The sequence below is a fragment of the Ornithorhynchus anatinus genome, chromosome X1, assembly GCF_004115215.2.
Source record: "Ornithorhynchus anatinus isolate Pmale09 chromosome X1, mOrnAna1.pri.v4, whole genome shotgun sequence".
NCBI lineage: Eukaryota > Metazoa > Chordata > Mammalia > Monotremata > Ornithorhynchidae > Ornithorhynchus > Ornithorhynchus anatinus.
The window spans coordinates 53,702,819-53,729,515 of record NC_041749.1 but is presented as its reverse complement, the minus strand read 5'-3'; the positions used below and the strand labels follow the sequence as shown (position 1 = coordinate 53,729,515).

Below are 26,697 nucleotides of genomic sequence, written 5' to 3'. Positions count from 1 at the left end.
AGAGTGTGGGGCATGGGGGCGGAGGGGCGGAGAGACACCTTAAATGCTTGCAGCGAGCTTTCTGAACTCTCCTTTATTGGCTGTCTCTTTGTATGCCTGATCTGTTCCCAACAGATACCATGCAAAGGACTGAATTTGGGGTTTCGTCCCCAGCCAAGGAGGGATGGAAGGGTCGTGGAAAGGGTGGTGAGGGGGTCCTATTATTATGGGACTGGGAGCCCTCCTCTCACCCCAAAGTGCCCAGGCTTGGGAGTCAGAGATCATAGGTTCTAATCCCGGCTCTGCCGCTTTTCAGCTGTGTGACCTTGGGCAAGTCACTTCACTGGGCCTGAGTAACCTCATCTGTAAAATGGGGAAGACTGTGAGCTCCACGTGGGACAACCTGATGACCCTGTATCTACCCCAGCGCTTAGAACAGTGCTTGGCACATAGTAAGCGCTTAACAAAAACCAACATTATTATTATTATGTCTGGGATGAGAAGCCAAAGTCCATACGGTGATGAAGAGATGGAAGCTAACTGCTCTAATTTTATTCCATTTATTTTCTTTTTGGGGGAGTTAAGCCAAAAGGTCTTCAGCCCCCCTAAAATCCCAGGAATCCCCTCAGGGGTCACTGAGAGGGGGAATGGGTTGATCAGGCCCAAAATGACTACAATCAGGGAAAGTAAGCTTTTTGGGATAGAAGCATCCCCCTCCATCCATCCCTTCTACCCTAGGGCATGAGTCAAGGGGCCAGTGCTAACCCTGGATTCTGGCAGGAAATCCTTATCCTTTGTCCCAGTGGGTGAGGAATTGGAGGGGAGGGTCAAGCGCCTTCCCCAGCATGAGCCTTCAGCTTACCTGCCCGTGGGTCTCTGAGGTCTTCCCAGCAAGGCATCAGGAGGGAAACTGGAGGGGGATGAGGGGCCCCGCTTTCCTAGGAACACGGCAGGGGCAGGGCCTAACCTCTTTTGGGTCTGGCCTCCTGCTAGCTAGAGAGGCAGTTCCTCAAGCTTTACAAGGATGAGGTCAGGGGCATTGGGGAAGAGCTGCCAATGATCATCTGGTGCACCCCTTACCCACCTTTGGAGAGAGGAGAACATCCAGCTTGAGAGGAGGAAAACGAAACCTTAGGTGGGATTCACCCTCCGGCTAATAGCTCGGTGTCCTCCTGCACTGAGGGGGTCCCCCATAGGATAAATCCGTTGGCTTATCCATGGAGCATTAGAGTCCCAAAATCATCTTTTGCTTTACGGGTCCCAAGTCATGTGTACGCGTCAGAGCTGCAATCATTTTGAAATCCATCAGGTACTCCAGGATTCCAGGACAAAAGACAGTCCTACAGAACTGGTATGCTCTGTAGGTGACTCGATTTGAAAAACTGAAAACTAAAACTACTCGGTGAAGTGGCAGAAGGGCTGCTTTGAAACCCACACATTGCTCTCGTACTTTCTCCCCTTCCGTCCAATAGCTAGTCCTCTAGCCGCATTAGGTAACTTCCCATTTTTTCAAAGCAATTAGGGTTTCAGGCGCAGCCACCGACAAAATAATGCTTTCCTTGAAAAGCCATTTTCCACGTAGGCCCAGCTCTCCTGTAAGACAGGGGCTGCATCCTTGCAGAACGCCACATTAAGGAGCTGCCATTGCAGTACTCACCCTATGTCCGACGCCATGCGTATGCGCACAACCGTTTCTTCCAACACCCCATTGCGCTGATCCAGACGCACGCACGCTATCGGAAGAACAGTCCCTAATTGTGCCATCATCTTCTATCCAAAACGCACAGTGAAAACATGCATTCTGGCAGAACTGGGTGCCTTATACTAGGGTTTTTTTAAAATTTGCATAGGTAACTTCGACTTCAAATCAACCATGGTAATGACCTTAATTTTAAAAGGTGCGACGACAACTATGTTGTGGTGGCCACAGCAGCAAAACACAGCAGAATGGTCTTAGAGAATTGTCTAGGACATTATAGAGATATACCCATAGCGTTCAGGCACTTGACAAGAAATATTCCAATTTCTTAAGACCCACTCTGAGTATTTTCAGACGATGCACAATTACCATACATAATGAGGTTGCAGTTTTAGGAAGGCATTTGTGAATTACGAGGGCGATCTGGGGCACTGGCCAAGAAAAACTACTTAGAGACAACTCGGCAACTAAAAACCACATAGCCAAATATTTTATGTACCACTTCTAAAGGGAGCTAACTTGACCAGGCTTAAGTCCCAACACTGAATTTCTCCAAAATGCTCTAGTGATTTATGCTAACACGATTCAAGTGCACAAGTAAAAGAGATGATCTAAACTCCTCAAATAGTATATTTGAATTTGAAGTTAACCTAAATTAAATGTCTTGAGGCCCAAAGAAGCTCTCGAATGCTAGTGGAGAACTAAATGTTGCAAAAGTCAATCTCCCAAATATTTCCAGTATAAACAAATCTCTCAAATAGTAAGCCTTAAAAAATAGCTAGTCCCTTAAAATTCACTAGCAAGAGTAGACATCTACTATCTTAAAATTTTAGATGAGCTTTTAGATAATTATATTTCTAATGAATTTTTGCACAAAGTAATAATAACGACGAGAACGTGGATTTCAACTGAGCTGAGATTTTTTTTCTGAATAGTCTTGCAAGTTCCAACCTAAGAAATAGAAGAATATTTACTGTTTCCTAAACCACTGGGAACCTTTTCAGTTTATACGCATTTAACTACTTAATGAGTTGTAAGCTTACACTCATATATGGAAAACGGCTTTAAGGTGCCACAGCTACAGTGGCACGCACAGAGAAAAAGCAAAATTTGAAGAATTTGCAGAAAAAATTCCAAAACCTGCTTCTATCAATGGACATACCTTCATGTACTCATTCTGAAAAATCTATTTTATAATATGCCATTGAAGTCTGTAAAGGTGACTAAAATTGGAAAGACTACTTAATTGCAGATAACCACTTTGTAAAATGCAATAAATACAAAAAAATTTAAATAAACTTAAATACTTGGCTATTAATAGCAGGTTATTCTAGCTAACTAGTTTTAAGAAAACAGATCCCCCAAATAAAAAATTGAAGTATAAATTAAAAGACTCAAAGACACCCCTAAGTGAAAAAACAAAAAAGCAAAACCAGCCCTCCCCCCCCCCCCCCCCAAATCCAAACCAAAACTATAGATCAGTGTTCAAAGCAATATTTTTTAAAATGCATACCCATTAAATCCATTGACAATTTTCAGAATCCTTGCCTTCATTTCATCAAAGGGAATATATTCCACATTCGGGTTAGGAGGACCTCTTGGCTCAGGAGCTGAAGTTCTGAAGTCATCCATCACTTTCTCCAGTTTGAAAATAAAATAGCTTTTAAATTGAGACCACTGAACCCTACAACCAAAATAAAAAATATATATTATAATTTTCCTTATTGTTCATGACCATATATATATATATATATATATATATATGATTATTTCATTAACAATAAAAAAAAATCAGTTCTCCAGTCACTCCTGACCATCAAGAGCCAAAGATGAAAACAACTGGGCCAGGCAGGGCAAGAGATTGTCTCCACCATCCCACCATGATATTTAATATCACAAAGCTGCAATTAGCCACAGAGTGGAAGTTTTATTGCCTTTTGAATTTGCCACTCAGAACTACCCTGGAGCAGGAGGGTCCCCCAAGTCAAGCCGGTTCCCCTAAAAGAGACTCTCGGGGTTCCAAATGGCTCCAAAGGTTTTGGCCCCTTCCTCAACTTAAATCTACTCCCAAGAAGAACCTGTAATTGCCCCAATTTCCTGAGGGTTCTATTGGATCTATTTCCTATTGGACTCCCTAAAACAGGAGTCTGAGTCTGGCTCTACTCAACAAAACAGTAGCCACTGTCTCTGTCCTACTTTCTTCCCTCTCCCCGCCCCCGATGGGGAAAGTACAATGCAACAGAGTAGGAAGACACATTCTTTGCCCACAAGGAAGCTTACACTCCAGAGTGGGAGGCAGACATTAAAATAGATTATAGATAGGTATTTAAGTGCTGTGGGGCTTTGTTATATCCTCAAATATAGTCTTACAGAGTAGGGTGAATAGAACTGGATCTTATATAATCCGCTTTACATCACTGGTGATAGAAATGTGAGCCCCACGTGGGACCGGGATTGTGTCCAACCCAATTTGTTTGTATCCATCCCAGCACTTAGTACAATGCCTGGCACATAGTAAGCGCTTCACAAATACCACAATTATTATTACAATACAAAAAGAAAATGATACCAATTCTGAGCTGGCCACCTTCTTGCAACAGCCAAACCCACAAACAACCCTCAAACCCATTCCTCAATTACATGTGATCAAAAATGAGTATGAAATTGATTTCATCCTATCTCCAGGATCAGTGAAGTCCTGTGTAAACTGTAAAAAATTTAATTTGGAAATCTAACAGCACACTAAGTCAACACAATTTTAGTAATGTATATCCACCTGGACTCTCAGTCCCCCTTGGCTCTCCAATATCTGACTATTGGTGAATGATGATACTGCAGATAAATGAAAACTATAGAATTTTTAAAGCCATTTTACCAAAAAGGATCAACCTCCTCCCTAACAATCTCCACAAATCAGATTTTATCAGAGCTACCATGAAGTAGAAAAACTGACTTGAATTTTACCTCCTTTCTTTCTTTCCTCACCTGTGAATAGAGAAGGTAATGGCCTGCGAAATTGCTAAAAGTTGGACACCAAGAGGGAAAGGAAAAGAGGCCTGGAAGGATCTACAAGCTAAAATGATTGGGCCCTGAAAAACTGAGATGATGAAATCATTTTCTATGCTCCAAAATGGTGCTCCAAAATATGCCATGGAATTAACCACTTGCCTACCCACCTGCAACAGCAAACGGGACTACAAGGGGTGGTGTGAAAAGAGATAGGCGGAAGAAGAAATAACTAATCGGGAAAACTGGTCTCTCAGGAAAGCAGAAAGTCAGCAACTGGCAAAAACTTGCAATAGCTTTTAAATGTTCCACACTAGGGTGAGGTGGTCTCATTTGGGCAGGACTGGGAGTAGGGTTGGGTTAGAACTGCCTGGTTTCCATAAATAACGAGCACATTTAAATGATCTAAAGGTCATGGGTTCGAATCCCAGCTCTGCCACTTGGCAGCTGTATGACTGTAGGCAAGTCACTTAACTTCTCTGTGCCTCAGTTCTCTCATCTGTAAAATGGGGATGAAGACTGTGAGCCTCACGTGGGACAAACTGATCACCCTGTATCTACCTCAGCGCTTAGAACAGTGCTCTGCACATAGTAAGCGCTTAAGAAATACCAACAGCATTATTAAACTGAAAACAGGTATGAGTAAAACCCAAGAAATGTTAAAACATCATAAATGGCACTATAAAGTGATGTGTGGTTCTTGAACAACTCCATGAACATGGCTTTGAAATTTCACATTTTTGACAAGTGTGGTCATTTCCAAATTCTTAGTTCTTTTTTTAAATTAAAATTCTCCTGAACATTTCTTTTAAAAATGTCAAAATATGCCCTATAAGCAAAAACTGTTATAAAGTGTGGGTCAAGAATGTTGTGTTTGGTTTAAAAAAAAAAAAAAAGGAATAAAACTCTAATTCACTGCTGGATGGAAAGAAGAAGAATGGTACCTATCTCTATGAAATCCTTACAAAAAAAAGAAAGCAAGTCAGACAATCGTATTTACTGAGCATTTATTGTGTGCAGAGAATTGTACTAAGTGCTTGGGAGAGTACAATACAACAATAAAAGACATTCCCTGCCCACAGGGAGCTTACAGTTTAGAGGGGGAGACACACGTTAATATAAACTACAGATATATAAATAAGTGCTGTCAGGCTTGGGAGGGGGTGATGAATAAAGGGAGCAAATCTCAGGGTGATGCAGAAGGGAGTGGGAAAAGAAAGGAGGGCTTAGTCAAAAAAGGCCTCTTGGAGGAGATGTGCCTTCAATAAGGCTTTGAAGGAGGGGGAGAGTAATTGTCTCTTGGATATGAAGAGGGAAGGCGTTCCAGGCCAGAGGCGGGATGTGGGCGAGAGGTCAGTGGCAAGATAGATGAAGGAGATCGAGGTTCAGTGAGAAGGTTAGCATTAGAAGAGTGAAATGTGCGGATTGGGTTGTAGTAGGAGTAGTGAAATAAGGTAGGAGGGGGCAAGGTGATTGAGTATGTGCTTTAAAACCAATGGTGAGACATTTTTGTTTGGTGAGAAGGTGGATGGGCAACCACTGGAGTTTCTTGAGGAGTGGGGAGACATGTCCTGAACGTTTTTGTAGAAAAACGATTCGGGCAGCAGAGTGAAATATGGACTGGAGTGGGAAGAGACAGAAGGCAAGGAGGTCAGCAAGGCGGCTGATACACTAATCCAGGCAGAAGAGGGTAAGTGATTGGATTAACGTGGTAGCAGTTTGGATGTAGAGGAAAGAGCGGATTTAGCTGATGTTGTGAAAGTCGAACCGACAGGATTTAGTGATGGACTGAATATGTCGACTGAGTGAGAGAGAGAAGTCAAGGATAATGCCAAAGTTATGGGCTTGTGAGACAGGAAGGATGATGGTACCATCTACAGTGATGGGAAAGTCAAGGGGAAGACAGGGTTTGGGTGGGAAAATAAATTCAGTTTTAGACATGTTAAGTTTTAGGTGATGGCAGGACATCCAAGCAGAGATGTCTTCAAGGCAGGAGGAAATTCGAGACTACAGGGAGGGAAAGAGATCAGGATGGAGATGTAGATTTGGGTACCATCTGCATGGTGATGGTAGTTACAGCCAAGGGAGCCAATAATAATGGTATTTGTTTAAGCGCTTACTATGTGCCAAGCACTGTCCTGAGCACAAGGCAACCAGGTTGTCCCATGTGGGGTTTACAGTCTTAATCCCCATTTTACAGATGAGGGAACTGAGGCACAGAGAAGTTAAGTGGCTTGCCCAAGGTTACAAAGCAGACAAGTGGCAAAGCCAGGATTAGAACCCAGGTCCACAGACTCCCAAGCCTGTGCTCTTTCCACTAAGCCACGCTGCTTCTATGAGCCACTGAGTTCTCCAAGGGAGTGGGTGTAGATGGAGAATAGAAGGGGACCCAGAATTGAACCTGGAGGGACACTCACAATTAAGGGGTGGGAGCCAGCGGAGGAGCCCACAAAAGCGACTGATAATGAGCGGCCAGAGAGAGAGGAGGAGAACCAGGAGAGGACAGTGTCAGTTAAGCTGAGGTTGGATAATGTTTCCAGGGTAAGGGGGTGGTCAACAGTGTCGAAGGCAGCTGAGATGTCCAGAAGGATTAGGATGGAATAGAGGCCACTGGATTTGGCAAGAAGGAGATCACTGGTGACCTTTGAGAAGGTGGTTTCTGTGGAGTGAAAGGGACAGAAGCCAGAATGGAGGGCGTCAAGGAGAGAATTGGAGGAGAGAAACTTGAGAAAGCGGATATAGACAACTCCCTCAAGAAGTACGTAGAGGAATGGTGCGAGGGAGATGGGGCAATAACTGGAAGGAACCATGGGGTCAAGGAAAGGGGGTTTTTTTTAGGATGGGGGGAGACAAGGGCATGTTTGAAAGCAGTGGGAGAGAAGGCATATGAGAACAAACTGCTGAAGATTGCAGTTAGGGAGAGAAGAAGGGAGGGGGCAAGTGGTTTGATAAAGTGCGAAGGAATAGGGTTGGATACGCAGGTGGAGGGGATGGATTTTGAGAGAAAGCAGGAGATCTCCTCTAGAGATACTGTTGGGAAAGAGAGTTGAAGAAGGGGCAGGAGGGCGGAGGGGCTGGAGAGATTTTAGGGAGATCATGCCTGATAGTGTCAGAATTTTTCAATAAAGAAGATGGCCAGGTCACTAAGGGCAAGGGCTTTAATGAGTGAGTTAAACGTCTGGAACATACACTGTGAACAATCTGGGGATTCTGCAGTTCTGGGTCCCCTACTAATCTTCTTCTATACCCACTCCCTTGGAGGACTCATTCGCTCCCACTGCTTCAACTTCCGTCTTTAAACAAATGATTCCCAAGTCTCCCTCTCCACTCCTTACCTCTTTCCGCCTGCCTTCGGGACACCTCTACTTGGATGTCCCACCAACCATTCAAACTTAACATGTCCAAAACAGAATTCCCCATCTTCCCAGCCAAACCCTGTCCTCCTCATCTTTTCCATCACCGTAGATAGCACCACCATCCTTTCAGACTCCCAAGCCCATAACCAAGCCCAGAGAAGCAGCGTGGCTCAGCGGAAAGAGCACGGGCTTGGGAGTCAGAGGTCATGGGTTCGAATCCCATCTCTGCCACTTGTCAGCTGTGTGACTGTGGGCAAGTCACTTCACTTCTCTGGGTCTCAGTTACCTCATCTGTAAAATGGGGATTAAGACTGTGAGCCTCATGTGGGACAACCTGACTACTCCAGCGCTTAGAACAGTGCTCTGCACATAGTAAGAGCTTAACAAATACCAACATTATTATTATAGAGAAGCAGCGTGGCTCAGTGGAAAGAGCCCGGGCTTGGGAGTCAGATGTCATGGGTTCGAATCCTGGCTCTGCCACTTGTCAGCTGTGACTGTGGGCAAGTCACTTAACTTCTCTGTGCCTCAGTTCCCTCATCTGTAAAATAGGGATTAAGATTGTGAGCCTCACGTGGGACAACCTGACAGCCCTGTATCTACCCCAGTGCTTAGAACAGTGCTCTGCACATAGTAAGCTCTTAAATACCAACATTATTATTATAACCCTGGCATTTTCCTCAAGGCGTTTCTCTCATTCAACTCACACATTCAATCTGTCACAAAACCCTGTTGATTGTACCTTCACAAGATCCCCTAAAATCTGCTCTCTCCTTCCACCTAAACTGCTACCACGCTGATCCAACTATATACCATATCCTGCCTTGATTACTGCATCAGCCTTCTCCCTGCCTCCTGTCTCTACCCTCTCTAGCCCATACTTTCCTCTGCTGCCCAGATTATTCTTCTGAAAAACAGTTCAGTCCATATCGTCCCTACTCAGAGACCTCCAATGGTTACCCATCCACCTCTGCATCAAACTGCAACTCCTTATCATCAGCTTTAAGGCACTCAAATCAGCTCTCCAGCATCCTACCTCACTGATCTACTACAACCCAATCTACATACTTGATACCTCGATCTTGACTATCTCACCACCAACCCCTTGCCCATATCCTCCATCTGGTCTGGCATTCCCTCCCCTGTCATATCAAACAGTCCATCAATCTCCCCACCTTCAAAACACTCCTGAAGTCACAACTCCTCCAAGAGACCTTCCCAGACTAAGCCCCCCACCCACCAACCGACCCAGCATCTGCCCTGCCTCCTACACTGATTATGCACTTGGCTGTGTACCCCTTAAGCACTCTGATACTTACCCCAGCCCCACAGCACTTATGTACATACCATTTTACTTTATTTCCCCTATCTGTAATCTGTTTTAAAGCCTGTAAACTCCTTGTGGGCAGGGATCACATCTACCAACTCTACTGTATTGTAGTTGTATTCTCCCAAATGCTTAATACAGTGCTTGAAACACAGAAAGCACTCAATTACCAGTGATTGACTGATAAGCCGGGTAGTGGTTCCTGGAGAACCTCTCATTACAGAACTGGTAACGATAATAATAACAGTAATTCTTAAGTGTTTATCAATCACATTTATTGAGCGCTGCAGAGCACTATACTAAGCGCTTGGGAGAATACAATAAAAGAGTTGGTAGACATATGGCCTGACCACAAGAAGCCTACAGTCTAGGACTAGAGAGACTAGGTTACTATATGCCAAGTACAAGGTCATCAGGTTAGAACGTCCCATCCAACGTGGGGCTCACAGTCTAGATAGGAGGGAGAGCATCTATTTAATCCCCTTTTAACAGATGAGGGAACTGAGGCACAGAAGTTGAGTGGCTTGTCCACAGTCAAGTGCACCATATCACATAGAGATGGTCAATTTGAAAAGCAGATTCACTATTTTCCTCTGGCCCCCTGAGCAAGAACAGTACGTTACACCCATACTAAAAAACAAACGCCAAAGGAAAAAATACCAGCCTAGCATGGCAGGTGTACAAATTACATAAAGATATCCAGAATACAAGATTTACCCTGAAAAAATCATTACTGTACTTAGTCAAAACTATCCAGCATGTGCGTTTGGAAAGCTTTCAGGGAGTAAACTGCACATGAATTGATAAACATGCTAATATTTGTAAACAGCTAAATGTATTTAACAACCTAACAAACAAGAGAATTGCACTTGGGAATGCAGAGTAATGCTTGGTTTTGATAATGTGTTTAATTCAAAATGTATAGGTCCTTACAGTGGAAACAGACTCACATTAATGACAACTTAGTAAATTCTGTAAAAGTGACTTGCAGGAAAGCCCTTCCTGACTCATCACCCCATCCCCACATCATCACCTATGCCACCTATGCACTCTAGTACTAGGCATATCCTTATCCTACCTTTAATTTATTTTAATGTCTATCTCTGGTCTCCCCCCAGACTCTCAGAGAGTAAGCTCCTTGAGGGCAAGGAGTGTCCACTTACTCTGTTGTTCTCTCCCAATGGTATGGGGCTCTCTACATAGTCCACGCTCAATAAATACTATTCACTGAGTCAATAAAAACCATTGATTGAGGATAAAAAAGAAACCAATTTTTTTCCCCACTAATTCCAATTGAATTCTTCAGAAGTACAGGAAGAATTTGCTATATTAAATCTCACTTTAGACATTAAAGAACAAAACACACATTCTGTTTCAGAGTTCATTTAAATATTTTTAAAATTTAGGACAGAGAGGTAAAGGAAGGAGCAGGTAGATTAGACTGTGAGCCCGTTATCGGGCAGGGACTGTCTCTGTGCCAAATTGTACATTCCAAGCACTTAGTACAATGTTCTGCACATAGTAAGCACTCAATAAATACTATTGAATTAGAAACTGGTGTTACTTCTACATCTCTGCTGGCTCCACTCCTAATCTGATTATCAAACAGATTGAGTTTAACATTCAAAGTTCCTTCTCTCTACTTAAATTCCTTACTCCAGGTTCAAACAGTAGGGTCCCCCAAGGGAACTACGCATAATCAATCAATGGCATTCATTTATTGAGCGCTTACTATGTAAAGAGCATAAGTCTTCCCCAGTTCTAAAAGGGTTAAACCTTGGGTGCTGCAGGGTTTATGTTGGGCAAATCTTATGGGGAAAATCTTCAGAATGTGTGGCCAGGATTCACTGTAAAGTCTGCAGAACGATTCAGTGTCAAGTCTACAGACTTACCTGGGGTTTCCTGGGAGATTTTAGTACACCCTTGGTGACTATGGTTAGGCTAATTGGAATTTTTGGGACTCACCGTTGCCCATTCTTCGAGCACACCAGGTTATACTGTAACCATAAACACACACAACTAGAAACTCCTGTGCCGTCCACCTGCACAAGACACTGAGCAACATAATTTAAACAACAGTCCTATGTTACATAACACTCTAGAAAGCAAATGCCTGCATTAAATGTTCTCTAATTTAATTTTTAAAATGCTAGATTAGCTCAAATTTTGTCCATTTCCCTCCAATTGATTTTTACATTAACATGAAGTAATTTTTTTTTTAAATCAAGCCAGCATTTAGAAAACTTTCACTCCATTAAGCTGCTTATATAATAATATTTAAGCATTCCAATTACACTGCAGGGAACACAACATAAGACTGCTATTTCCCAGTCACATCAAGAGCCTAACCAACCAAAGTTTTCCTTTTGTTGTCTTAAGGTATTTGTTAAGGGTTTACTATGCATCGAGCACAGTTATAAGCTCTGGGGCAGATAAAAGTTAATCAAGTAGGACACAGACCCTGTCCTATATGGGGCTCCCAGTCAAAGTAAGAGGGAGAACATGTACTGAATCCCCATTTTACAGAAGAGGAAACTTTGGCACAGAGAAAGTAAGTGACTTGCCCAAGGTCACCCAGCAAGCAATTGGCAGAGCCGGGAATAGAATCCAGTTACTCTGACTCTCAAGCTCAGGTTCTATCCACTAAGCCACACTGCTTCCCAGCATTCAGTCTCCAACAAAGGAATAAGATACGTGCCGGAATAATGAGGTGGCTGTCCTCTTCAGAGATATTAGAGGGCATTTTAAACTTTAAAAACCCTCAACCCACTGATGTCTTCGGCCTATACAACTTCCCCGCGTTAAGAAAATTTCATGTGCAAAATACCCGCTGTGAAGAAGTGCTTCTTTCCGGTTGTTTCAAATTTACCCCCTCCAAGTTTCAGTGAATTGTTGTGAAACTTAGGGTCCATCAACTCCCCCATGTGCATGATTTCTACAAATTGCAATCACATACCCACTTCATCTTCCCAGATGGACAACTTAATTTTTTTTTCACCTTCATACAGAAGCTGCTCATTCACTTAGACTCTGAGCCCCATGTTGGACAGGACCTGTGCCCAACTTGATGATCTTGTACCTACTCCAGCACTTAGTAAAATGCTTGGTACATAGCAACTGCTCAAATACCACAATTATTATTATTATTCACAAAAGATAATGTGATGGGTAATGTATCTATACTATTTTTTACACTGCTCTAAATCTGTGAAGGTGCCCTTCTGAATTTAAAAGCAACACATTTAACTGGTTTTGCAAAGCTTTTTTGATTTGAATTAAATACAGGGAAGCAGCGTGGCTCAGTGGAAAGAGCATGGGCTTTGGAGTCAGGGCTCATGAGTTCAAATCCCAGCTCTGCCACTTGTCAGCTGTGTGACTGTGGGCAAGTCGCTTAACTTCTCTGTGCCTCAGTTCCCTCATCTGTAAAATGGGGATTAAGACTGTGAGCCCCACGTGGGACAACCTGATTCCCCTGTGTCTACCCCAGCGCTTAGAACAGTGCTCTGCACATAGTAAGCGCTTAACAAATACCAACATTATTATTATTATTACACTAATATAATCAGAATATAAACTCACGGCACTTTCATTAGCAGGCTTGTACAGCTACACAATTGACCATGAAAAAAGGCTAGCAAGTCCCCTTAAATATACAGAGAAGCAGCGTAGCTCGGTGGAAAGAGCCCGGGGTTGGGAATCAGAGGTCATGGGTTCGAATCCCAGATCTGCCACTTGTCAGCTGGGTGACTGTGGGCAAGTCACTTAACTTCTCAGTGCCTCAGTTCCCTCATCTGTAAAATGGGGATTAACTATGAGCCTCACGTGGGACAACCTGATTACCCTATATCTACCCCAGCGCTTAGAACAGTGCTCTGCACATAGTAAGCGCTTAACAAATACCAACATTATTATACAATTTGACCAAACTTTGATTTAGGTTTACTTTCCTATTCTGAAAATAGTCTGCTTTCAAAGGATACACACATCTTTGAGATATTCACTATGCGATTGCTTGAAAGAAATATAACCTTCGAAAAATCCTATTCTGAAATGCCTGTTGCCGTAAAAACTAGTGCTCAGGCTACATAAGAGGCTCTCAAGCCCACTAGATAATTTCACAGCAACTAATCAAATGACTAAACGAAGCGGTCTCATCAAAACTTCATTTTTCAAGTATTTTATTACATTTTCCCTCACCCCACCCTGGGTCTCTTCAACTTAAAATTAATTTTTCATCAGAACTCGACAAATACATGGGCACTGAAGAGTCATGGTAGAAAAAATGGGCAATTACATACTTAGCAAGCAGCGGGAGGCAGGGAGTACTGGGATCAGACATCAAAGGAAAACAAACAGTTAAAACAAAGAGAGCATCAAAAACAAGTGACTGATAAGTGGTACTTTTTTCCTCCACTGGGAAACTAAATCAATATTTGCTGAGCCCTTATCACTATTAACTCAATTTTTACAAGGGGGGGGCCACAAAACATGTGGGAACCACTATTTGAGCCACACAAAATATTATTTGAAAAATGATTCAGCAAAAAAGAGGTATGTGATTACAGAGTTTTTGAGCAAGGCTTAAAATGTGCTTGACGTGAAGAGTGTGCAGAGTTGGTAGACTCAACACCTGCTCCCAAAGAATTTACAGTCTAAAGGAGGTGACAGACAGTAAAATAAGTTACGGATAGGGGAAATAGTAGAGTATAAGGATATCAAGGAGGTTAATCATCATGCATCTTAAAGTATGGGCACCCACTCCACAGAGTGAGTGCTTGGGAGAGTACAACTGATCAGAGTGGGTAGTTACATTCCGTGTCTACAAGGAGCCTACAAGCCTAGAGACATTAAAATAAACTATGGATATGAACCTAAGTGCTGCAGGGCTGAGGGTGGGGTGAATATCAAGTGTTTAAGGGGTACAGATCCAAATTTAAGGGAGACACAGAAGGGAGAAGGAGTAGGGCTTAGATGGGGAAGGCTCTTGAAGATGGGATTTTAGGAGGGCTTTGAAGGTGGGGAGAGTCGTGGTCTGTCATTTATGAAGGAAGGGAGTTCCAGGCCATGGGGAGGACTTGGGCAAGGGGTCTGAGGCGAGAGAGACGAGATCGAGGTTTGGGAGGTTTGTGCTAAAGGAGCAGAGCGGGTGGATGGGTTGGGTTGTAGTAGGAAATCCGCAGGTTAGGGCCGGGGGGGGGGGGGGGGGGGGGGGAGGTGAACTGAATGTTTAAAAGCTTATGGTAAGTAGTTTGATGCAGAGGTGGATGGCCAACCACTGGAGGTTGTTGATGAGTGGAGAGATACTAACTTTTTTTTTTTTTTAAGAAAAGATGATCTGGGCAGCAGAGTGAAGTAAGGACTGCAGTGGGGAGAGACAGGAGGCAGGGAGGACAGCAAGGAATCAAGGCGGGACAGAATAAGTAACTAGATCGGTGTGATAGCAGTTTGGATGGAAAGGAAAGGGTGGATTTTAGTGACGTTGGGAGGGTTCAATCAACGGAGTTTGGTGACGGACTGAATGTGTGAGTTGAACGAGAGATGAGTCGAGGACGATGCCAAGGTCATGAGCTCGTGAGGCAGGGAGAATAGCGGTGCCGTCTACAGTGATGGCCAGGACAGGATTTGGGTGGAAAGATGAGGAATTCCGTTTTAGACGTGTTAAATTTGAGGTGTCGGTGCGACATCCAAGTAAAGGCAGGAGGAAATGAGAGGCTGCAAAAAGGGGTCGGGGCTGGAGAGGTGGTAGACTTGGGATTCACCCATTTAATCTTTTTGGGTGGTCCAGGATATGATGTCAGAAGAAAAGGATGTGTGTATGTACCCACTGTGGGTCAAAGACTACATAGTGCAATGCAACCAACCCCCCTTTGCAGGCGGCATCACCATTAATTTAGGCCCTGCAGCTTAGGGCAGGGTAGCCACAGATGGCCCACCCCACCCCTTGGGAGTCAGAAACAGATCAACAGAGGAGCCAATATGGCGGTCCTACACTTGGCTGAAGGTGACAGCACACTGGTAAAGAGGAGAGGGCTTACCATCACAGGTGCCAGGTCCAGGGGACAAGTGCAGCCTCTGGCCCTGAAGCATAGTACTGACAAACTAAGTGGCAGCATGGGAGGAGGAAGAGGAGGATGAGATGGCCAAAACGGCAGAATTAAATTCACTCGCTGGATGCCTACTGGGTACAGAGCACTGTAACTGGCACTTAGGGGAGCGAAAATGATGATGGTATCTCCAGGCAAACGTGACAGATGAGCCTTGATCTCAGAGAAGACTTCGGGACCAAGAATTCGGGCAAAAAGAAGACGACAGACACAGCAACGAAGTGCCCTCTTATCTGTCTTTCCCGTCTTCCCTGTACTCTCCAATTTCGTGCCCATGTCTCTCTCCCCTTTTCCCCGCAAAATGCCACCTCCTCGGTGCTCTGCCCCAAACCTTCCCCTGCACTCCAAATGGAAAGTTGTCATACAGCAAAGTCTATTCGGACTGTAACAAATTAACTACATAATTACAACTCTACTTTTGAGTTGCATTTCAAAACAGGATGTACTTCTTACTAAGAAATGAGTTATATAAAAGGAACTACACAGTAATGCTCATTTTTTCCCAGTGTATTTGCAAAATTAAAAAAAAAACCAGACTCATTCCTACTATCTCTGAAGACTTGAGGAAGCTTCAAGTGTATGGTTATTTCCCCCTCAAACTATTATTTTTATTAAAGCAAACACTCCCACATTTTGCTCTTCAGTCAGCAGGAGTACCTAAAACCAAAGAGGTTTTTTTGCATTATCATGCTTTAACTGTTAGCTGAAAGTTCAGATTTTGACAAAAATGTAAAGGCTAAATACTCAGGGTTCTTAAAAAGTAGTACAGTATTCCACAAATAATTTGAATCCTAAATGTACTGTTTAGGCAGAGAGTTGTGCTTTTAGGAAAAAATTCTTACTGCCTGGCACAAAATTTGTGCTCTGCACATAGCCAAGCGCTCAATAAATATTACTGACCGATGGATGTCTTACATGGCAAAAGTGGAAGGCTTGGCTTAAGTCCTTCAAAAGGGGTGCTTTACTCCTAAGGTAAACATTTCAGATTTCAGAGAACAAACTGAGGAATCAATAGTAAAACCTGATTGGATGTACTTTTTATTTTTAAAGCAAGGAGGGAGAAAGCCTTGTTTGGTAATAGTCTTAAGGTCACTTTAAGTAGCTATGATAAAAAATCAAATCCTTTTGTACCTGAACTGTTGATTAGTTCAAAGTTGGTTGAGACATCTTAACATCTCTGAGTTACCTAAGTACTTTCCTCTCATAAGAGTTCCTTAGAGATGAAACTTCAGTAAAATTTGATTATCCAAAAGAAAGCATGGGAAAAGGAAAAGGTGTGAGATACACTTGATATTTTAGGATTTCATCTGTTCAGGATCTCTTAATTTGCATTTATTAAAAAAAATAAAACCCAGAACACTACCCACACGTTTGACCACCTACCTCCACTTCTTGGGAAGACAAGGCTAAATGGGGTAACTCCAACAGAGTTAAGACTGTAGAAGTGGAGCTTTGAGCTCTGCGCAGCCCATTCATTGTCGTATTTATTGAGCGCTTACTGTGTACAGAGCATAGTACTAAGCGCTTGGAAAGTACAATTCAGCAGCAGAGAGACGCAATTCCTGCCCATAACAGGCCCACAGTGTAGGATGACATGGGGTTGCCACTAAGTCCCATCTAGTTTCCATAACAACTACGGAATTCGTAAGCGTTTACTGCGTGCCAAGCACTGTACTAAGCACTGGGGTAGATACAAGATAATCAGGTCCCACATGGGACTCTCCTTCTAAGCAAGAGGAAGAACAGGTATTGAATCCCCATTTTGCAGTTGAGGAAAGTGAGGCCCAGAGAAGTTGAGTGACATGCCCAAGGTCACACAAGAGGCAGACCCAAGATCAGAACCCAGGTCCTCTGATTTCCAGGCCTGCGCTTTAGTCACTGGGCCATCCTGCTTCTCTGAATTACTGTATTAGTAAAAATACCCACTCACCCAGTTTAGATAGAAAAGTAATATTAAGTCAATTCTGCTTGTTTTTCACTATGCATTTGGATAGACACCACCACCACATTTAGGAAATATTCTTGTTTATGTGTCTGAATGTTATTACTAATCGTACTTTTCGAGCACTTCCTGTGTGCAAAGCACTGTACTAAGCACTTGGGAGAGTACAATATAACATCAAACATAATCCATGCCCACAACGAGCTCACAGTCTAGAGTCGAGCTCACAGCCTAGAGAACAGAACTGTGTTAGAAGGAATGGTTGTTCACTTACACACAATAGACACGAGGCAAGTAATACAACACAAATTTTCCTTAATACAATCTTCTGCAATAACTCAACGCCTCAGTTTAATACAGCTGTGGCATTCGTTAGGTGCTTATTAATAATTGTGGTATCTGTTAAGCGCTTACTATGTGTCAAACACTGTACTAAGCACTGGGGAAGATACAATACAATCAGATCAGACACCATGCCTGCCCCACACAGGGCTCAGTCTAAGGGTGAGGGAGAAAAGATAGTTCCCTCATCTGTAAAACAGGAATTAAATGAGGCACAGAAGTGACTTGGCCATGGTCACAGAGCAGGCAAGTGGCAGTGCCAGGATTAGAACCCAGGTCTCTTGACTCCCAATCTGCCTCAGTCACAGTATATCTTGCAAAATCTAAGGTTTAGGTCTGATATCAGATGAACCCAGTGATCCAGTTTGGTTTGGGGCACCCAAATTTCCCTCCACTTCATCTCACCTCATCCTGAGTTCCAGAAGCAGAAAGACAGGATAAGTATGACACAGACCCATCACTGGATTCCATTAGACAGAGAATAACTGGGTTCCAAAAGGGGAGTAATACTATGGGAAATGATCCTCCTACGAGCAGGCAGCAGGAAGTCAGAAAGCTAATACCTTGAAGGATTAGGTTCCCAGACACGAGACACTTATACACACTTTTGTAAGACTATTAAATGAACTTTCAATATGCACCTTAGTCCTTGCAGGTAAATACAGAGAACATAGGTGCTTATACATTACTACAAGATAAGACTTTGCAGATAAATTTACCAGTTCCAAAATTATTTTTATGGGTTCATCGTTCTCCCTCTACCATCCATCGCCCTAAACCAAGCTATGCCGTCTGAATTCCAGAGACTAAGCACATAAATCCACATTCACTATTAGCACATAGTAATACGTCAACGGCATCACACAAAGTCATCAAATGTCATTAATTCACACCAGCCCACTACATCAGGAAGTTGTGATCATTTGGAAAGGATGCCTCATCACTCCTTTTAACTATGGCTGTCAAAGGTATTCAATCGTATTTCTTGAGCACTTACTGTGTGCAGAGCACTGTACTTAGCTCTTCGGAGAGTACAATATAACAATAGACACATTCCCTACCCACAATGAGCTTACAGTCCAGATGGGGAGACAGACATTAATATATAAATGAATTACAGGTAAATACAGGTAGTTTTGGGTCTGAAGTTGAAGCTCATCTATGTTGTGGCAGAGGTGCCAACTTTTCATTTTAAGTGTGAGGGTGAAAAGAGCAGGGATTGCTTTGTTTTGGTGGGGGGCCGGGGGAGGAGAACGAAGATTGAGAGAAGACAGGTTTTAAAAAGTTAACAGGCCAGGAAGCCAGCATTTTGGGTCTTTTCAACCTTGACTGGAAACGCTCAGGTCCTGTTAGAGAACTGGGATGTACAAGTCTATGAGTCCAGTTCAGAAAACTGTGAGGGTGATCACCCTCATCACCCCCATAGTGTGTAGACACCTATGTGCTGTGATTAAAAGTCTCCTCTAATATACACGGCCTTGGATCAGCAGAAAAACAAACAGAGATGGCAGTGAAGTCACCCAGCTTATAAAAAAAAGACTATGTTGCTATGTTTAAAAAACCAATATTTTAAAAATACGCCTACCACTTGAATTTTTAACTAATTCAGACTAGACACAAGGTATCAGCTTTCTGAATTCCTGCTGCCTGCTCTATCACATTTAGCCCAATTTAGAGACATTTTACTCAATTTTTAAAACTGCTAAAGAAAAGGTGTCTAGAAAACAGTGATTTTCTTGTGTTATGCCTGCCAAAGATGAAAGTACTTAATAGGTCCCAGTAAACAGAATTTCTCTCGAACAAAACATGCTTTCTCGATGTCCACAGGCCTACTAGCCTCTTCTTTCCCTTTCCACATCGAACTTCAGCCAAAGGAAGGCAGGGTTTTGGTTGGAAAGTAGGAAGTTTCTGCTCAACACTCTGTAATATTTAAAGTCTACAAGCTTCCTGGGTGGCAAGAGTCCTCAGAATCCAGCACCCTTCTCAGAATTCAAGAGGCCAGAGAAAGACAAATAGACATGCAAGGAAAATAAACAATCGCCCCAAGGAACACTCCAACCCCACATACCCAGGGAGACACCTGCCCGTCCTGTCCTTTTCGAGTTTGCAGGGAGAAAAAGCCTGCAAAATAAGGATAGGGAGATTCACACAATACCCACTCTGTACACTTTTGTTAAATTCCAGTGAAGAAAAGAGATGATAAATATTTCAAGTCTGAGAACAGAACTTAACCACAACTTCCCACTGACAAGACATGGCGGTTAGCTAAGCACACAGCTATTAGAGGAGATTTTACTATTTTTGTTTACTCTGATCAAATGAATTAAACGGTAAAGGCAGGAGGTATAATGTAAATTTGAAATTTTTTTTTCAAACAAAAAATATTCTCAAGTCTTGTTTACCTGAAGCCCTAGTGATATTTAACAGGGAAGGCCTCTACAGAACTTTTATGTCGAACAATCCAGCTACCCTTAAACAACAACAATCCCAAAGATTTAAGATTCTTTGGATTTTTACTCTTTTAGCTTGCACTTCAGAAAAGTACACAAAATAAATCAAGCTGAATAGAGAACCATTTCTTGGTTATGTAACGATCCAAATTCCAAAGTAACACGTTAGCTTTTTTAAAAGCTGCAATTTTCTAATTTTAACTCGAGGCTAACATCAAATATGTAAATATTTGGTGGAAAAAAACTAAAATTACATCAGACATCTTCTTATAAATGTTATAGAGAACAACGATCCTGGCTAACAAAAATTCACATGAGGAAAAAAAAGTCTGCATTTCTGCCATGCTCCTAGAAGCATTTTCCTATTGTTTCTGTTTTAGACATGCAAATGTTTCAGATCAATCAAATTCGTATCATATGTAGCTAACTTACCTGACTGCCACACCAGGGCTAAAAATAACTGGCAGAAAAATAAGCTTGTATAACTGGTCAGTTGGTCATTATGAGGTAAATTGACAATCACTGGCACGAGTTGTACCAACTGCTATTGTTTTTACACCATATTTACACTGACTTGCTGCAGTCTCGCCTATTTCATGCACATGCATTAGAAACTAATTCTGCCTACTGAATCATTAAAAACTACCTCTGAATGCATTCATGTTATGGACTGAAGCCAGGCATATGGTAATTTAAAATGAAGCATCAAAGTAAACACTCCTTCCTAGTTCATTTTAGGCTAAACCATGTAACAGGCAACTAGATATTTTGTAATTTTCCATTATCAAATGGCTTGTGGAATTGCAGAAGAAAAAAATAAATCCAGTGACAGGAATATCGAAACGTATTTGTAATGAACGCCACATTTAAGGGCAATAAAATCCAAGCCTGAAATATATTTTTGAGTAGAACTATTTTAATGTAGTAGTTTCAACTGTTTTCAATGTCTACCAACTTAAGGGGTTTTGTTCCATACGCTGTGATGATTAAACGAGGAAAAACTAGGTTCGGCAGCTGCTAATAAAATGATTTTATGTTTTGCTGAAGCCTGTACTCCCATACTAGGCCTGGAAAACAAGAGGCTGTATAATGGATGCCTATTCGTTACCACTGCATCCAATGAAGTCTTCCCTCCTAGCCAAAAAAATCACGACAGGGAAGCCACCAAGGCACCAGCTTTCCACACCCAGATAACGCCAGGTAGCTCATGGAAACAATTCCCGACGCAAAACACCCACGAGAGTGGAATGCTCCTTACACAGCCTTTCTCGGCCCTCTGAACTAGACCACAGAAAATTCCCAATATTAGAAATGGGCCATCCCAGAAGTTTACAAGTAGGCAAAATCAGGGTCTGAAAGTTACGGGGTAACTCTCCCAACACTAGAGAGAAGAAATCGTACAATCACAATCAACCGAAAATATAGACAATAAGTAGGCAAAATCAGGGTCTGAAAGTTACGGGGTAACTCTCCCAACACTAGCGAGAAGAAATCGTACAATCACAATCAACCGAAAATATAGACAATCGTGACACACCAGTAATGCCACATGCTGAAACAGAAAGCCACGTAATTCTGGGAATTAGGTGGCCATAACCGGATCCACTATCCAGAGCGCATCGAAATGCCTATCAGATAAAGTGTATCGAGAATAAACAGGCTCCCCTGGGTATGGAATCCATTAATTCGTTCAAACGTATTTATTGAACGCTTACTATGTGCAGACCACTGTACTAAGCGCTTGGAAAGTATAATTCAGCAACAAATAGAGACAATCCCTGCCCACAACGGGCTCACAGAATAGAATGGGGGGAAGAAACATTTTCATTCATTCGTTCGTATTTACTGAGCGCTTACTGTGTGCAGAGCACTGTACTAAGGGCTTATTTTAAGACAATCAAGGTGAAGAAAGCAAATCACGAGCTTCGGAAATGATCATATTATGAGACGCGTAGAAACTGACGTCAGGTGTTGGTAGAGCAAATCCAAATTTGTGATTAAAGGGGACTAATCCAAGATTTTAACTTTCAAAGGAGTTGTTTTTTTTAAGCTTAAATTCTGGCGTTGATACTATATAGGCTTTAATCAATGAAAAGGAAAAAAAAACGGTTGGCAACTCACATTGTCTCCCCAGTTTTGGCTACGTGACAAAGAAATTGATCCAACACTGGACACACGTCCTTTTTTCCTTTCTTCTCAAAATCTGGGAGGGAGGGGAAGAGAAAAGACCAGCAAAATCCAGTGTTATTTGAACTCGGATAGCCAGTGATCTCGCTCCTTCCGAAAAACTCACTTGCCCTCGTTTGAAAAGGGCCAGACGGGTGAAAAAATAAATAAAACCTCTAATACGATACCTACCTCCTAGCCCTCCCACACCACTTCCCAGGGGAAGCAAAGCCACTGCATATATTCCACTCGTCTCTCTCCGAGAGGCGGGGCATAATAATAATAATAATAATGGTGTTTGTTAAGCACCTATGTGCCAAGCACTGTTCTAAGCGCATATCGTTTGGGGGTGCGGGAGGGTCTTTTTTGGGGGGGACCTCGAAGAGTAAGTCCAAGTTGATCTGCAGCCGTTTGGCTCGTTTAACGAAAGACGTGGGGGGGGGGGGAGGGGCTGGGGCTGAAAGCGAGGGGGACACCTGCCCTCCGGGGAAGGAAGAGATGGGTGACCCCGATTCTGGAGGGAGAAAGGGGGGGCGATCAATTTTGGGGGGAATGGGGGCACCTCGTTTGTCCGTCCACCCCTCCCCCCGTTGCCGACACAAAGCTCCAAACGGGGCGGGGACCGCGCTGCCCAGAAGGAGGAAAGGGCGAGAAGGGCCCCCCCCTTTTCGCACGCCTTCAGCCCGGCACCCCTGAAAGAAGGAGCGGACGGACGAGGAGGGGGGAGAAGGCGACTAGTTACCCCCACCTTTGAGCGCCTCGTCCAACGTCTCGATGTCCATGGCGTTCGGAGTCCCACACAGCCTCCGCCTCCCTCCACTGGACGGAACCCCTCGGGCGGCCGCGGGGACGACGAGAGGAGAGACGGAGAGAGAGACGGAGAGAGAGGGGACGGGGGGGGGGTGGGGAGAGAAAGAAAGACAGGGGAACACGACGCCAGGAGCTCACAATCAGCCCTCCAACATGGCGCCCGGCACGTCACTCCGCGCGTTCCCGCCCGCCTCGACGCCCCGCCTCCCGAGGGCCGGGCCGCAGGCCGGAGAGGTGCGGGCCTCGCGGGGGAGAGGAGGGAGGGGTTGACTAGTTGACTGAATGACTAGGCCTCTCCCATTTTCCCTCAGGAAATATTCAAATGTCCCTCAAATTGCCCCCCCCAGGTCATTTTGATTCCCTGACCCAGAGAGACCCCCGTTCTCTTGATCTCCAGGGATGGTCAGACCGCACATCGGTTCTCTCCCTCTAGACGGCGAGGTCGTTGCCCAGGGGAATGTGGCTGTCTGGTGTTATTTTAATAATAAATAACGGTGGTATTTGTTAAGCGCTTACTATGTGCCAAGCACTGTTCTAAGCGCTGTCGCACTCTACCGAGCGCTCAATATTCATTCATTCATTCGTTCAATGGTATTTATTGAGCGCTTACTATGTGCAGAGCAGGGTACTAAGCGCTTGGAATGTACAATTCGGCAACAGATAGAGACAATCCCTGCCCCGCAACGGGCTCACAGTCTAATCGGGGGAGACAGGCAGACAAAAACAATAGCAATAAATAGAATCAAGAGGATGTACATCTCGTTAACAAAATAAATAGGGTAATAAAAATATATACAAATGAGCGGACGAGCACAGTGCTGAGGGGAGGGGAAGGGAGAGGGGGAGGAGCAGAGGGAAAGGGGGGGAAAGGGGGCTTAGCTAAGGGGAGGTGAAGGGGGGCAGAGGGAAAAGGGGGAGCTCAGTCTGGGAAGGCCTCTTGAAGGAGGTGAGCTCTAAGTAGGGCTTTGAAGAGGGGAAGAGAACTAGTTTGGCGGAGGTGAGGGGGGAGGGCATTCCAGGACAGTGGGAGGACGTGGGCCAGGGGTCGATGGCGGGATGGGCGAGAACGGGGGGACAGTGAGGAGGGGGCAGCAGAGGAGCGGAGCGTGTGGGGTGGGCAGTAGAAAGAGATAAAGGAGGAGAGGTAGGAGGGGGCAAGGTGATGGAGAGCCTTGAAGTCTAGAGTGAGAAGTTTTTGTTTCGTGCGGAGGTTGATAGGCAACCACCGGAGGTTTTTAAGAAGGGGAGTGACATGCCCAGAGCGTTTCTGCAGGAAGATGAGCCGGGCAGCAGAATGAAGAATAGACTGGAGCGGGGAGAGACAGGAGGAAGGGAGATCAGAGAGAAGGGTGACACAATAATCCAGCCGGTATGAGAGCCCATACCAGTAAAATAGCCGTTTGGGTGGAGAGGAATGGGCGGATCTTGGTGATATCATAAAGGTGAGATCGGCAGGCCTTGGTGACGGATTGGATGTGTGCAATCCAATGTGTGCGAAGCAGCGTGGCTCAGTGGAAAGAGCACGGGCTTTGGAGTCAGGGCTCATGAGTTCGAATCCCAGCTCTGCCACTTGTCGGCTGTGTGACTGTGGGCAAGTCACTTAACTTCTCCGTGCCTCAGTTCCCTCATCTGTAAAATGGGGATTAAGACTGTGAGCCCCACGTGGGACAACCTGATTCCCCTATGTCTACCCCAGAGCTTAGAACAGTGCTCGGCACATAGTAAGCGCTTAACAAATACCAACATTATTATTATTATTATGTGTGGGGTGAATGAGAGAGCCGAGTCAAGGATGACACCGAGATTTCAGGCTTGAGAGACGGGAAGGATGGTCGTACCATCCACAATGATAGGGAAGTCAGGAAGAGGACGGCTTGGGAGGAAAGATAAGGAGCTCAGTTTTGGACATGTCGAGTTTTAGGTGGCAGGCAGACATCCAGGTAGAGATGTCCTGGAGGCAGGAGGAGATATGAGCCTGAAGGGAGGGAGAGAGGACAGGGCAGAGATGTAGATTGCTTTGCACAGAGTGAATGCTCAAGAAATACGACTGAATGAGAGTAAGCACTCAAATAAGATTGACTGAATTCATTCGTTCACTCGATAGTGTTTATCGAATGAACGAACCAACGAATTCTCCGGAAACACCTAGAACTCCAGTCTGGGCTGCAGGTGGCGGGGCTGCAAAACACCACCCGTCCATTAAAATGGCGGTCCCCGAAGCCGAAGGGCTGGGCATTAAGTTACACGGTGGGATGTATTCCTGAGGGCATCCAGGAACACCCCTGGAAGCAGCCTGCCATATGACTCTAGTTGACCTACAGGGCCCTATCTGCGTGTTGACTATCAAGATGGTCCTCCCAGTTAGGTAGGTAGGTGAGGGAGGGAGAGGGAACCCATCCGTTGCCTGAACAGAGCGTGGCAATGGGTGCCACGGGCTTTGGGAGCGGCGGTTGATGGCTATCACAGTTCCCTTTCCCTTTATGGAATGCGGGACTGGAGGGAAGAGAACCCGGGGACAGCTGACTCCAAGTTAAAACTGCTGTTATGATTCTGGCTAAACCCCCCAAACTGAAAGATCAGGGATAAAAGTTGAGTGCCCAGCCTCTGCTGCAGAACAAGGATTGTCTTCCCACCTAGCTGCCCCTCCGGACTTCCTTCCTTCAATAGAGTGACAGAAGCTAGATTCTCAGGAATCCAGCAACGGACAACCTTCTCCCTACTTTCCCTCAAGTCCCTCCCCATCACCTCCCAGTGTACCACCGTGAACCACCTTTGCTCTTTCTCTTCTGGGGAGCACCCTCAACTCTGGCCACGGAACACATGAGAAGATAAAAAAAGGTCACTCATGAATAAGTAGGGTGGCCACCTGCAGCTCGTGTGACTACTGGACAAGGAGAGCCACACGACATCAGCCACATTGTGCCACAGAGTGCAGCATAATGGGATCTCGTACTCAAGTGCTTAGTGCACAGTAAGCACTCAATAAATACAGTCAAATGAGTAAACGACATCACCTGTGCCATTTCGCAGATGTATGCCGATTTTATACGATACTAAAATGTTTCTTCAAGGAGATCCCTGAATGCCACCCCCGCCCTCCGGATTTACTCCAGAGCCTTTGCTTGCCCCTCTGAGTTCCGTATGAACTCAGACACCATGCCCGGACCATGGATTCAACAGCTGGAGCTGTGGCATAGGGAGACTCGATGCTGAAAATATAAAAAGACACGGACATAATGGCGCTCAGTTTTGCATCAGTATCAGAAAGGGAACTGACTAATTGAAAGCCGGATGGCTGGCCACCCTATTACTAAATCAGCCTAGAGGTCAACCCAGCCTTGTATTCTGTCTCCAAGAGTGGTCAGAGGATGTTTGGAGAAGCATGTGACGATTGCCCTCTTTGATATCTTTGTACCACCTTAATAATATTATTATGTCATTGATTGATTGCTAATCGTGGTGTTCATTAATCATAATAATAGTGGGTGTGTGTTAAGTGCTTTCTACGTGCTGAGC

The 26,697-nt window shown here is 44.2% G+C and overlaps 1 protein-coding gene across 2 annotated transcripts in view; it reads right to left on the bottom strand.

The window, feature by feature from the left end:
- PPP4R2 (protein phosphatase 4 regulatory subunit 2) overlaps window positions 1–23,350 on the bottom strand; it is a 53,881-nt gene extending 30,531 nt beyond the window's left edge. The window contains exons 1-3 of one of the 2 annotated variants that reach the window (XM_029050967.2): window positions 23,120–23,350; window positions 22,327–22,408; window positions 3,192–3,362 (exon numbers count right to left, since the gene is read on the bottom strand). In XM_029050967.2, the coding sequence (XP_028906800.1) occupies window positions 3,192–3,362; window positions 22,327–22,408; window positions 23,120–23,153 (287 nt within the window). In that variant the 5' untranslated portion in view covers window positions 23,154–23,350. The remainder of the gene's footprint in view (window positions 1–3,191; window positions 3,363–22,326; window positions 22,409–23,119) is intronic. The other variant, XM_029050968.2, reaches the window with a different exon arrangement.
- Between the last annotated feature and the right edge of the window lie 3,347 nt (window positions 23,351–26,697).